We start from the raw sequence: 14582 nt of genomic DNA, 5'->3' as shown, positions 1-14582 counted from the left end.
CAATATAATTTGCTTAAATATTTCCCCTATATAATATTGAGAATCACATCAGACAATGATATAATTTGTGCTTCAACCATTAAACATAATTTAGAAAACTTTCTATTGTTCTTTCTTCCTTTATGATGCTCCAAGTTTTCCTTTGTGTCTGAAGAAGTTCATTTAGCCATTCTTCTAGGGTAGGTCTGTTGGCAGCAAACTTCCTTAGTTTTCTTTCATCTGAGGTCTTGATTTCAACTTTTTGATTTTGAAGGGTAGTTTCAGAATTCTGAGTTGACAGTTATTTTCTTTCAGGACTTGAAAATGTTGTACTGCTTTCTTCTGGTCTTCATAATTTCTGATGAAAAGTAGAATGAATCATTGTTCTTCTAATTACTCTGAAGATTCTGTCTTTGGATTTATGCTATTTCACCTTTGGTCAGCTTCTTCAATTCTTAGGCTTATGTTTGTCAGATTTGGAAAAACTTCAGCCATTATTTCTTCACATATTTTTTTCAGTTCCATCTGCTTTCTCCTTTCCCTTCTGGGACTCTGATATTGTAAATGTTAGATTTTTTGTTAATGGTCCTACAGGACCCTGACACTATTCTTTTTTTGTTGTTGTTGTTGTTTTTTTTAGTCTGTTTTCTTTCTGTTGTTCAGATTGGGTAGTCTCTGTTGTTCTGTTTCTTTCTTTCTATTTTATTTTATTTATTTATTTATTTTTGGCTCTGCTGGGTCTTCGTTGCTGTGCAAGCTCCTCTCTCGTTGCCATGCTTGGGCTTCTCGTTGCCGTGGCTTCCCTTGTTGCAGGGCACAGGCCCTGGGGTGTGCAGGCTTCAGGAGCTGTGGCATATGGGCTCCACAGGTGCAGCTCCCGGGTTCTGGAGCACAGGCTCAGGCTCAGCAGCTGGTGGCGCACAAGGCGCAGTTACTTGCGGGATCTCCCCAGATCAGGGATCAAACCCCTGTCTCCTGCATTGGCAGGCACGTTCTTTTCCACTGGGCTACCAGGGAGCCCCTGTTGTTCTGTTGGGAAGTTCATTCTTTCCTCATCTTTTCCTGTCATTCACTGAGATTCATTGCATGTATGTATGTATGAATGAATCCCATTCATTGGGATTATTGTATTTTTCAGTTCTAAGATTTCTATTTGATTCTTTCTTTCTTCCAAAATTGCCTTCTTTCCTTCCAAAACTTCTTATTCATTAATTTGTTTCAAGCATATTCTTTTTTTCCCAGAAGAGAGAAAATATAAACTTTATTTTAAATGATAGTCAGAAGTCTAGGTCACAATCTGGGCAGGAGAGGAAATTTTCAAGTGGAGGAAATTACATTTTGGGAATTTTTTATTTGTTTTGTATTTTATCAAACTACAGTAGACTTAAAATGTTGTGTTTTATGCGTAGAGCAAAGTGATTCAGATATTCATGTATATATATATTTTTGGGATTATTTTCCTTTACAGGTTATTACAAAATAATGAGTATAGTTCACTGTGCTGTACAGTGAGGCTTTGTCGGTTATCTGTTTTATATATAGTAGTGTGTGTTAATCCCCAAATTTTAATTTACCACCCCCTTCCCATCTTTCCCCTTCAGTAATCATAAGCTTGTTCTCTGTGTCTGTGGGTCTGTTTGTTTTGTATGTAAGTTATTCCCCCCACCCCCCCCCAAGATTCCACACGTAACTGATACCATATGATATTTTGTCTTTGTCTGGCTTACCTCACTTAGTATGATAATCTCTAGGTCCATTCATATTGCTGCAAATGGCATTATTTCATTCTTTTTTATGGCTGAGTAATATTCCACTGTATAAATATACTACATTTTCTTTATCCATTTATCTGTGGATGGACATTTAGGTTTCTTTCATGTCTTGGCTATTGTTAAATAATGCTGCAGTGAACACTGGGGTGCATGTATCTTTTTGAATTATGATTTTCTCCAGATATATGCCTATGAGTGGAATTGCAGGATCAGGTGGGGTTTTTTCTAACCCTGTCTTTATTTTTTTTAAGGAATCTCCGTACTGCTCTCCATATTGGTGTCACCAAATTTAGATTTCCTCCAACAGGGTAGGAGGGTTCCTTAAGCATATTTTTAATTGGTTATGGGAACATTTTTTATGATGGTTGCTTTAAAATTCTTGTCAGTTAATTCCAGCATCTGAAATTACCTGACATGTTGTCATCTGTTGATTGTTTTTTCTTATCCAGTTGAAATTTTTCCTGGGTCTTGGTCTAACAAGTGTTTTCCAGTTGCATTCTGCACATTTTGGGAGCTATGTTACGAGCCTGGATCTTCCTTAAATTTTATGTTTTAGCGTCCTTCACTGAAACCACAGCAGCAGGGGAATGTAGACACTGACCACTGACCCTTCATCCCAAGCAGGGGTAGAAGCCCAGGACTGTTCCTGGATGGGATGGAGAAGGGTGCCTAACTAGTGGGCAGGGGTTGAAATCTGTGCTTTCCACACTTTGACACTGTGGAGCAAGAAAGTGGACCTTGTCACCATGAAGGGGAATGGAAATCCAGGCTGCCCTTTTGGTCTCTGTTGACACCATCCTGGAGGAGAGTGAAAAAGGTACCTCATTGACAGTAAGCACAGGTAGAAATCTGGGTTCTCCACTCGGCCTTTGCCAATTGTTTGTGTGGAGGGTAAGAGATGCCTTGTTACTGATGCATATAGAAGTCCAGGCTCTCCATATGGCTTCCGCTAGCGTCACAGAGGTGGATGCGGAGGGATAGCTCATTACTGTGGGTGGTGGTTAAAGTTCCGGCTCCCCACTTGGCTTTCTCTGATACTACCACAGGTGGATTGGAAGGGGTACCTCATTATTGGCAGGTGAGGGTAGAAATTATGCTCCCCACTTGGCTTTTGCTGACAGTGGTTGGGGTAAGCATGGTTTCTTCCTCTGGTGTTTTTTGGATTAGGGCGTTTATTGTTGAAATAAAGTTTCTATCATGCTAGGCTGCGTATTCCTGGCTGTTTGGCAGGAGAGAGTAGGCTTTCCTAGGGACTTTTTTATCTGTGCCCATTGCTATTTGTGCTTGTGGGATTTTTCAGCACCCAGTCTGGGCTTTTAAGGAAGCAAGAAGAAGCCTCAGGGCACTCATTACCAGTGTTATTACTTGAATCCTGGGGTTCCTAGCTGGTCTACATTCTTCTCTTCCCCCTTTCAGAATATTCTTATATTTGTTTATATATAATGTCTAGGGTTTTTAATTGTGCTTAGTTGGACAGATAGGTAGAAATGTGTTTACTCCACCTTGTCCAGAACCAAATTAAGTTTCTTTTAAATCTACCATGAAAATAACATTTTGAGAAGCTGGTATATAGAATAAGGCTTTAGGCCAGGGAATAAATAATACCTTGATTGGAAACTTGCACCATTTGTACATTGTGAAACTAAAACCTACCTGTTTTTCTACCTGCCCCCCCCCCCCCCGACACAAAAAAATAAACCACTTAGCAAACATTTTCTTTTACTCTTTAAAGTTTCACAAAAGCACTTTCAGGACTTTCTTGGCCACAGAAATCAAAAGGAACATTTAAGTTGTCAAGTTTATTAATGGTGCCAAGGGTTTTCTTGTTTAATTCCTTGTGCCCTGCCAAAATGGAAAAATGTGAAAATCAAGACTGGGATACTTCGCCAGTCAATAAAAGACAGTCTTGAAACTTTAGTAATCTGTGTTACTGAATTGGTTTTCTAGAGTTTGACAGAAGTATAGGTAAGACAAGTCTGATATTTATTCTTCAGTGCTGCCTTTATTTGATCACTGCCCAAAGGACGACCCAAATAATGCTCCAGGGACCTGGCCCTTCCCAATAGGACTAACCTACACAATAGGAAGCTGGAAATTTCTTGCCTGGAAACTCCCATGGATGGAAGAGCCTGGTAGGCTGCAGTCTGTGGGGTCGCTAAGAGTCGGACACAACTGAGCGACTTCCCTTCCACTTTCCACTTTCATGCATTGGAGAAGGAAAAGGCAACCCACTACAGTGTTCTTGCCTGGAGAATCCCAGGGACGGAGGAGCTTGGTGGGCTGCTGTCTATGGGGTTGCACAGAGTCGGACACGACTGAAGTGACTTAGCAGTAGGCAGCAGCAGAGCTGGGGATAGATATTTGTCCCTGCTGAGACCATGAAAGTAATTTTGTTTCTCATTTGGTGCCATTTTGGTAGAGCATAAACATGTTAACAATTTAGAGATTGTAGGAATCCCTGATGGCTGAGAAAAATTGGAACTGTTTCTATAGAAATAGGCAATTGGGACTTTGTCCCAGAAAAACAAGTTCCTTTTTTTTTTTTTAAAAAACATATTCCCTTTTTTCACCTAAAATGGAAAAAACTTTTGGTTTCTTAACTCCCCAACCAGGAATTGAACTCACCGCACCCCATGCAGTGGAGTGTTAACCACTAGACCTCCAGGGAATTCCCTGGACATACATTTCCTCTTTATAACATTTTGATGAACATTATTTTTTGGTATGCATAGATATTTTTGCTTTTTAGAAAGAGGAAACATGCTACATACTCTCTAGTATCTTGCTTATTATATCTATTATTGATACATCATGGACATTTTATCATATCAATTACTGTAGGTCTATACCATCGTATCTCAGTTAACCTCAAGGAATCATTTAGCCTGAAAAAAGTGTGCTTTATTGTTTAAATTTGCATATCTTTGATTACTCTTGAGAGCCTTTTGTATTTCTGTTGTGAACTGTCAGTTCCTATCCTCTATTTTTTTCCTCTGTGGTGTTCAGTTTTTTAATATTTATTTGTAAGAACTCTTTATGTATTTATTCTGGGGTCTTTCACATACAGTGAAAATGTTTTCTAAGTTATAGTTTATTTTTAAACTTTGTTCATAGTGTTTTTTATTCATTTAGGCATTTTACAGTAGATTTTTTATTACTTATTTTTTAGACATTGTATAGTTATATTTTCCCTTTTTTTCCTTTATGGTTTCTGCCTTTGGTGATCAACATGTGTTTTGACAATATATGTAAAATAACTTAAAATCAAAATTTTTCTTTTGCTTTCTCACTCAGTTTTTTCTGACTCTGGATGATGAGGCCACTCAATGCACTGTACTTTGCTTACTCAGTGTTAGCAATATATACCTGTCCCTCCATATTCCTTTTAAATCTGTGGTGAAACAGTATTTATCAACACTTTGTAAATTCCATTTTGAAGTATCCTGTCTCTTCAACTTGAATTATAGAATCTCAAATTTGCTTCCCCGAAAATAATTTGGCTATAGATGGAAATGCTAACCATATGAGGAAACAAAAGTAATTTTAATGCAAAAAATTAAAATAATGTAATACTGTGATATTCTCAATATATGATATAATATAATAATTAAAATGTAAAGTACTAGGAACTACAGCATTATTAGTGTACACCTTACCTGATAACAACTGCTTATGAGAAATAATTATTGAAATATTTTGGAGGCCTTCCTAAAACGTGAGAATTTGACTACTTTTGTTTTTCCAGCTAGCACCTGTTGTCTGATTGATGAAATGGTGCTTTCAGATGTGAACTGGCATTTTTCAGACAGTGTGGATTTTCCTCTGGTGTCTCCTTGGTCTTAGATCTGTTCTGTAATGGGTCAGCTTCTAACAGTAATCTTGTTACTGTAATCTTGTCAAGTAGCACTTGACACCAGGATTGAGTTCTCTGTTACTGATGTTAAATTGACTTAATGGTTGCTGTAATTCTTAAATCAGAGCAATACTTTTCATTAGTTTTTTGTAAAAATTTTCTCTTGGCACAGAACGTGGTTCCATTTCTAAGATACAACAAGCCTTAATAGTATGGTGTGCCTTTCCAGGCATTTTTCATGCTTGTCCAGTATTTACGTATGTAGAATTAGTAAATGACAGATCCCAAGAGGTTTTTGTGATTGACAAATTACTGAGATTTGAGATCTGAAAACCTTTTGCTACTGAACTTGTTTTCTAAAAGGTATTTGTGAAAGAAAATCTTAAGAATTTAATTACAAAGGTGAAAGTAATCAACCAATAAGTTACTCTTAAAAAGAATACATACAACTGTCATGTGAGAAAGAGCACTAAGCTGTCTGCGTATAATTTGTCATTCAAGGGCGCAACTGGAAACCGATCTGAAGATTGAGAAGGAATGGAGACAGACTTTGCGGGAAGATCTTCAAAAGGAGAAAGACACCGTATCTCATCTCAGAAATGAGACCCAACAGATCATTACTCTTAAAAAAGTAAGTAATGGTGGTAAACTTCAAAAATCCTGTCGTGATGAAAGTTACTTGAAAAGACAATCAAGTCATAATTTGCATGTATACGGAGGAAACAAAGTATACTGGTCTTTAAAAATATCATTAAGGGGATTAAATGAATAGAAAATAGTTGATAGGAAATAGACCAGCTATTTTTTATAAAAAGCTGAAGGATACACTCCTATCCTTTAAGGGTATGTATACGATGTGGAGTTTGTTTCTTTTAAATTGCATTTTCTGTCTTTTATTATTTTGAAGGAGTTCCTTAACCTCCAGGATGAAAATCAGCGGTTGAAAAAAATATATCACAAACAGGAGCAAGCTCTTCAAGAACTTGGCAACAAACTTAGCGAGTAATTTCTCTTTTTTCCTTTTACTAAGTAGTCATTGACTTTTATAAAGTTATGAGTGTGCCAAACCAAATAGGCATAAAAGTTTAATATAAAAAAGAAAGATATCAACTTGGAAACAAAGCCAAACAAAAACTTCAAAATTAACAGATAAGGGTGTGGACTGGGGAGAGATTGTGTTAAAAATTATGTTCTAAAATGAACATAGATCTTAGCTCTAGATATTTTCCAGTAGATGAACTCTAAGACTGTTGTTTAATGTCTCCAAATCATATTTTTCTCAGAAGTCAAATTTTCAGAATAGTAGGAGAGATCTTTTTCAGACTGTTCTGAGAAGGAGCCACCATTGTGAAAAGTTGATGTTGTTTGATGCTAGTTGGGGCTTAACTTCATACAGTATGGTTGGTTCTATCACATTCAAGTGTTACTGGGTTCCTATGAGGACAAGAAGGAGAAATGGATTTCTATCTTTCAGAAATGGATTTCTGAATTTTCCTCCTTGTTCCACATTGTCTTTGTTTGGGATTAGCTTCATCTTTGTGCCCTGATTGAACATATTGTTAAATTCCTAGGGTAAACGCTGGAAGGTTTGATTTAGTATTGAATTTAGTATTGAATGTATCACTGTCACATTAGAAAATAAGTGTCATTTTTTTTATAATACAAAAAAGTTAAAGAAAGCTACAGTGACCCATAATTCTATCACCTAAATAAATCCCTTTGATGTTTTATATGGTTAGAAAATTCAAAGAGCATCAAAAGGGAACTTCCCTAGTCATCCAGTGGTCAAGACTCTGCATTTCCATATCAGAGGTGTGGTTTTGATCCCTGGTCAGGAAACTAAGATCCTGTAAGTGACGCAGCCAAAAAAAGAAAAAGGTAAAATGAGGTGAGGTTGGGAGGGGGAAGGTCATGCAGAATAATATGAGACATTTAATTTTGTTGAAAGGGAAATAGTTCAGAAATCGTATTTAAACTTACCATTCAGGATCTGCATTTTCAAGTTATGACTAAATTTTAAAATTAGCATTCATTAATGTCATTCATTGGAATGGGTGAATTTAACTCAGATGCTCATTATATGTCTTGAGAGTCCCTTGGACTGCAAGGAGATCCAACCAGTCCATCCTAAAGGAGATCAGTCCTCGGTGTTCATTGGAGAGACTGATGTTGAAGCTGAAACTCCAATACTTTGGCCACCTCATGTGGAGAGCTGACTCATTTGAAAAGACCCTGATGCTGGGAAAGATTTAGGGCAGGAGGAGAAGGGGATGACAGAGGATGAGATGGTTGGATGGCATCACCAATACAATGGACATGGGTTTGGGTGGACTCCAGGAGTTGGTGATGGACAGGGAGGCCTGGCGTGCTATGGTTCATGGGGTTGCAGAGAGTTGGACACGACTGAGCGACTGAACTGAACTGAACTGAATGTCATTCATTGGAATGGGTGAATTTAACTCAGATGACCATTATATCAACTACTGTGGACAAGAATACCTTTGAAGAAATGGAGTAGCCATCATAGTCAACAAGAGTCTGAAATGCACTACTTGGGTGCAGTCTCAAAAACGACAGAATGATCTCTGTTTGTTTCCAAGGCAAACCATTCAGTATCACACTAATCCAAGTCTATGCCCCGACCAGTAATGTTGAAGAAGCTGAAGTTGAACAGTTCTATGGAGACCTACAAGACCTTCTAGAACTAACACCCCAAAATGATGTCCTTTTCATCATAGGGGACTGGAATGCAAAAGTAGGAAGTCTAGATACCTGGAGTAACAGGCAAATTTGGCCTTGGAGTACAGAATGAAGCAGGGCAAGGGCTAACAGAGCTTTGCCAAGAGAATGCACAGGTCATAGCAAACACCCTCTTCCAACAACACAAGAGGATAGTCTACACATGGACATCACCAGATGGTCAATACCAAAATCAGATTGATTATATTCTTTACAGCCAAATCAGGTTGATTATATTCTTTGCAGCCAAAGATAGAGAAGCTCTATACAGTCAGCAAAAACAAGACCAGGAGCTGACTGTGGATCAGATCATTAACTCTTTATTGCCAAATTCAGACTTAAACTGAAGAAAGTAGGGAAAACCACTAGACCATTCAGGTATGACCTAAATCAAATCCCTTACGATTATACAGTGGAAGTGACAAATAGATTCAAGGGATTAGATCTAATAGACAAAGTGCCTGAACTATGTACAGAGGTTTGTGACATTGTACAGGAGGCAGTGATCAAGACCATCCCCAAGAAAAAGAAATGCAAAAAGGCAAAATGGTTGTCTGAGGAGGCCTTACAAATAACTGAGAAAAGAAGATAAGCAAAAGGCAAAGGAGAAAAGGAAAGATATACCCATTTGAATGCAGAGTTTCAAAGAATGGCAAGGAGAGATAAGAAAGCCATCCTCAGTAATCAAAGAAATAAAGGAAAACAATAGAATGAGAAAGACTAGAGATCTCTTCAAGAAAATTAGAGATACCAAGGGAACATTTCATGCAAATATGGGCACAATAAAGGACAGAAATGCTATGGACCTAACAGAAGCAGAAGATATTAAGAAGAGGTGGCAAGAATACACAGAACTATACAAAAAAGATCTTCATGACCCAGATAACCATGATGATGTGATCACTCACCTAGAGCCAGACAGCCTGGAATGCAAAGTCAAATGGGCCTTAGGAAGCAACACTACGAACAAAGCTAGTGGAGGTGATGGAATTCCAGTGGAGCTATTTCAAATCCTAAAAGATGATGCTGTGCAAGTGCTGCACTCAACATGCCAGCAAATTTGGAAAACTCAACAGTGGCCACAGGACTGGAAAAGGTCAGTTTTCATTCCAATTCCTAAGAAAGGCAATGCCAAAGAATTCTCAAACTACTATACAATTGCAATCATCTCACATGCCAGTAAAGTAATGCTCAAAATTCTCCAAGCCAGACTTCAATAGTACGTGAACCATGAACTTCTAGATATTCAAGCTGGATTTAGAAAAGGCAGAGGAACCAGAGATCAAATTGCCAACATCAGTTGGATCATTGAAAAAGCAAGAGGGTTCCAGAAAAACATCTACTTCTGCTTTGTTGACTATGCCGAAGCCTTTGACTGTGGGGATCACAACAAACTGGAAAATTCTTCAAGAGATAGGAATACCAGACCACCTTACCTGCCTCCTGAAAAATCTGTATTCAGATCAAGAAGCAACAGTTAGAACTGAACATGGAACAACAGACTGGTTCCAAATAGGAAAAGGAGTATGTCAAGGCTGTGTATTGTCACCCTGCTTATTTAACTTATATGCAGAGTACATCATGTGAAATGCTGGGCTGGATGAAGCACAAGCTGGAATCAAGATTGCTGGGAGAAATAATAACCTCAGATATGCAGATGACACCACCCGTATGGCAGAAAGCGAAGAACTAAAGAGCCCCTTGATGAAAGTGAAAGAGGAGAGTGAAGTTGGCTTAAAATTCAACATTCAGAAAACTAAGACCATGGCATCTGGTCCCCATCACTTCATGGCAAATAGATGGGGAAACAATGGAAACAGTGATAGACTTTATTTTTGGGGGAGGGGGGGGGCTTCAAAATCACTGCAGATGGTGACTGCAGCCATGAAATTAAAAGACACTCGCTCTTTGGAAGAAAAGCTATGACCAACCTAGACAGCCTATTAAAAAGCAGAGACATTACTTTGGCAACAAAGTCCATCTAGTCAAAGCTATGGTTTTTCCAGTAGTCATGTATGGATATGAGAGTAGGACTATAAAGAAAGCTGAGCACCGAAGAATTGATGCTTTTGAAGTGTGGTGTTGGAGAAGACTCTTGAGAGTCCCTTGGGCTGCAAGGAGATCCAACTATTCAATCCTAAAAGAAATCAGTCCTGAATATTCACTGGAAGGACTGATGCTGAAGCTGAAACTCCAAAACTTTGTCCACCTGATGCAAAGAACTGACTCATTTGAAAAGACCCTGATGCTGGGAAAGATTGAAGGCAGGAGGAGAAGGGGACAACAGAGGATGAGATGGTTGGATGGCATCACCGACTCAATGGACATGAGTTTGAGTAAGCTCTGGGAGTTGGTGATGGACAGGGAGGCCTGGTGTGCTGCAGTCCATGGGGTCACAAAGAGTTGGACATGAGTGAGTGACTGAACTGAACTGAATGTCACTGACAGGAGTAAGTATCCCTTTTAGAGTTTACCAACCATGTGACTTAGGGCCATTTATTTAAGCTGTTTAAGCTCATTTTTCCATTTGTAAATTGTAGAGTTATAATATCCCTTTCTCCATTTGTAAATTGGAGAGTTATAAAATACCTCTAGGGTTCTTTTTCTGATTAAAAGAATAAGTATCTGAAAGCATCTAACACAGTACCTTTCCTCATCTCAAGCAGAATATTAGTTTTCTTGTCTGTAAGATGAACAGGATAGATCTGAAAGTTACTTGCCAGTGCTTACATTCTAAACCAGCAATCTAAAATATAAATGATTAATTTGAAAAGTACTTTTGATAATGGCATATTTACTCTTAATTGATTTCTTATTGAAGGATTCTTATAAAGAGAAATTTTGATAGATTTTGAAAAGCTTTAAATGTTAATTATTCAGGACTTCCCTGGCAGCCCAGTGGGTAAGACTTCTTACTTCTAATGCAAGTAGATTGGGTTTGATCCCTGCTTGGGGAACTAAGATCTTGCATGAGCATGGTGCAGGGGAAAAAAAAGTTAATTATTCTGAATAAGTTATAATTGTAGATAAACTGTCTAGTATGAAGATTAAAGCAATAAACCTTAAATATTAATATTTGGAGAAAACTTGGAATGTGAAAATTTAGGATGAAATATTAGAAAAAGAAAAATCTAATCTGTTATGTCATAATTACTGTCAGTTTAAAATGACTGAAAGAGGAAAAAACCAGCTTCTCCCTTATCCTCAACTGAGGCTTAAATTCCAAGAAGAAAAACTTTTAGTTTAAAGAATTACCAGGACTCTTCCAATGTAGTATTCTGTAATGCTATTCTTTCCATATAAAGAAATTTACAGATTTTTTTTCCTTCATAGAGGGATTTCAGGATTGTCTGAGGCTTATGTAATTTATGGATGTTTTCCTATAGTGTCATAATTGATTGTATCACATTTATCACATTCTCATGTTTTATTTTGACCTTTTTCTATGCTTTTTTTCATGCTGTGGTCAAATATTTTCAGAAACTTAAATACATATTCCTAAATGGAATATAATTAAAATGAATAATACAGACATGTGTTCCCTGCCTCGGACAAGGAAAAGGTGTTCTTTTACAGTGTGTTTATTGGAACTGTAACTGATACTCTCTTTCTTTAGGATAGTTCGGCAATTTGTATCAGGGTAGAAGGGGCAGTATGCTTTTTTAGGGTCCGTATTTGTGAATAAAAGCATTTTAACCAGAAATAAATCAACACCAGTAAGTTTTCATATAGAAAGTATTTCTGTAGTGAACACCATTAAGTAAACTATTTTTATTCCATATTCAGTTTTTCTGTATATACTATTGTGGCCAAAATTCCCATCAGCGTCAGTTTTCCTTGGGTGCTTTTTGTAGATGTGAGTTCAGCTAAGAAAATTTGATTACTCTCTTAGTATTTTTACCCAGTGTAATTTTACATTTATTATTCCCACTGTAAGAGTTGTTATGAGCCAGATAAAAGACTAACACTGTTTTTAAGTTTTGGAACAAAGAACACTTGTAGGGCAAAGCAAGTTCCTAATGTTCTGCTTCAGACTGTAGTATTTTATGTATGTTTTAATCCAACTATTTCATTTTTAAGTTATCTTAAGAAAAATAATACAAATGTTTTGGTCATTTCAATTTTAATGAATAGTTTTATGGCAAAAAGATTTGAAACATGTTGAAAATTCATCAGTAGGTAATTATGTAAACTGCATACTTTACATTTTTTTTTGTGGTATACCATGTAACCATTTAATATAATGATGTGGCAGATAATAATAAGTTAGTAGCTCTAAGCCTTTCAGAATATATTGTTAAGTCATATGGGGAACTATGTAAATAATTTTTCCATTTGAAATACACATACTCATTGACATGTAGAGATGATCATGTCTGGGTATTGGGATCACAGATAAATATTGCATGTTAACTAACACGTATTTTTAAAAGGTTAAAAAAGTATTATATCTTCCTTAATATAGACACTGTTACTTACCACTCTGTAGCATCTGCTACAGAAAGAGTATTCATAATGGTTAACCTATCAGCTTTTGGGTCTCAGAGGTGAGGATTTAAATCCCGGCTTCCTCAGTTACCATCTTGTGACTTGTTACAAGTGACTAAACCTCTTAAGACCTCACTGTTTTCATCTGTATAAGTGTTTCTGAAGACTAAATGAGACTACACATGCAAAGTTCATAGCATAGTGTCTGGTACCCTCAGCTGTTTATTGACAGCTACAATAAATGATATCTATCATTAATAGTCATAACCACATGAAAATTCCAATGTTCTTTCTTTAAAAAAAGCAAATTTTAAATCTCAAGACTATTTTTGCTTTAGGTCATTTAAGAAATACAGGAAACTGTTAAATATAATCCCACTAGCCAAAGAAGATCATTAGAATAATATAGTATATACAGTTTTATATCCTATGAAAATTCAGTACTCTTCTAAGGAATTATTAGATGTTCTGTATTTTAAAATGTGTAGTGAAATTTGAACCAATTTATAATCTTTTTAGATCAAAACTTAAAATTGAATACATGAAAGAAGCCAACAAAGCATTGCAGGTGAGTTTGAAGTATTTTCCTCAAGTAGGAAGGTATGGATATCTGTGAAAGTCTCCAGTAGAAGGTAAGGCTCTGTGTTCTGTTGTTGAATCTTAGGATATATAGAGGCAGAAGCACTGAATGGGGAGCTTGTAAGATGGGGTCCACCTCTTCACTATACCTCTAGAACACATTATTAAAATTCCTCATGTTGGAAATGACCTTGGAAATAGTTTTGTCTACTTTCCTGAAGTTGTGGCATGGTTAGAGTGAAACTGCCTTTGGATTTGATAATCCTTAAATTCCTGAGCCAGTCTGTTACTAGTTTTTGATCTTCAAGTCACATATCACCATGGAGTCTGTTTCCTCTTCTGATTTTGACTTATGATTTTGCCTAAGGTTGCTTTGAATATTGAGTATGTTAATTGAGTGAAAGTGATTTGGTACAACTGAATACATGGTTCTTACAACAGAGGAGAAAATATAGTCTCTGTGTGAGTACTTCAGTGACAGATGGCTTCTTAACCGCACAAGCTCCCCATTTCCTTTACCAAAGTGTTACATGAAAGTCATTTAAAAAGTCAAATTGTACTACATACAACGAAGACTTAAAAAAAGGGAAGCAGTCTTTTGTTTTTCACCTTCTTGTCCCTTATCCATTCCAGCTTTTGCCACCATTAGGGAGCTACTTTTAATTCTTTTTAGTTGTTTCTTCTAGTATTTCCCTATTTCTTGAGTATTATGCAGACCTGTGTATTGCCTCATTAACATGATGGATGAGGAGTTTTGCTAACTCTCCCCCTGGTCTGTCTACTCTTCACTGTTCTTCTCCTGTAGTTAAGTAAAAGTTTTTGTGAAATATATTTACTGTATATTCTTTATTATGAGTATTTAAATACTGTTCCTTGCTGGGGCAGGTAGTATTATATATTGCAGTTGTATTTTTTTTCTTGAACAACTTTTCATTTCCTCTAGAGCTAATATTTACCCCCCCTGCCTTTTTTAGTTGTATTTGAGAATCAGAGTTTTCTTATACCTTCAAACACTTCTGCTGCTGCTAAGTCGCTTCAGTCGTGTCCGACTCTGTGCGACCCCACAGACGGCAGCCCACCAGGCTCCCCCGTCCCTGGGATTCTCCAGGCAAGAACACTGGAATGGGTTGCCATTTCCTTCTCCAATGCATGAAAGTGAAAAGTGAAATTGA

The 14582-nt window shown here is 37.1% G+C and overlaps 1 protein-coding gene across 4 annotated transcripts in view; it reads left to right on the top strand.

The window, feature by feature from the left end:
• The window catches only part of RUFY2 (RUN and FYVE domain containing 2), a 45058-nt gene that overhangs the window by 24377 nt on the left and 6099 nt on the right, over window positions 1–14582 (top strand). For all 4 annotated transcript variants that reach the window (XM_010852172.1, XM_010852171.1, XM_010852170.1 and 1 more), the window contains 3 exons: window positions 6106–6235; window positions 6512–6606; window positions 13351–13399. In XM_010852172.1, the coding sequence (XP_010850474.1) occupies window positions 6106–6235; window positions 6512–6606; window positions 13351–13399 (274 nt within the window). The remainder of the gene's footprint in view (window positions 1–6105; window positions 6236–6511; window positions 6607–13350; window positions 13400–14582) is intronic.

The sequence above is a fragment of the Bison bison genome, unplaced genomic scaffold (assembly GCF_000754665.1).
Source record: "Bison bison bison isolate TAMUID 2011002044 unplaced genomic scaffold, Bison_UMD1.0 scf7180017864309, whole genome shotgun sequence".
NCBI lineage: Eukaryota > Metazoa > Chordata > Mammalia > Artiodactyla > Bovidae > Bison > Bison bison.
This window is presented reverse-complemented; position numbering and strand designations above follow the sequence as displayed.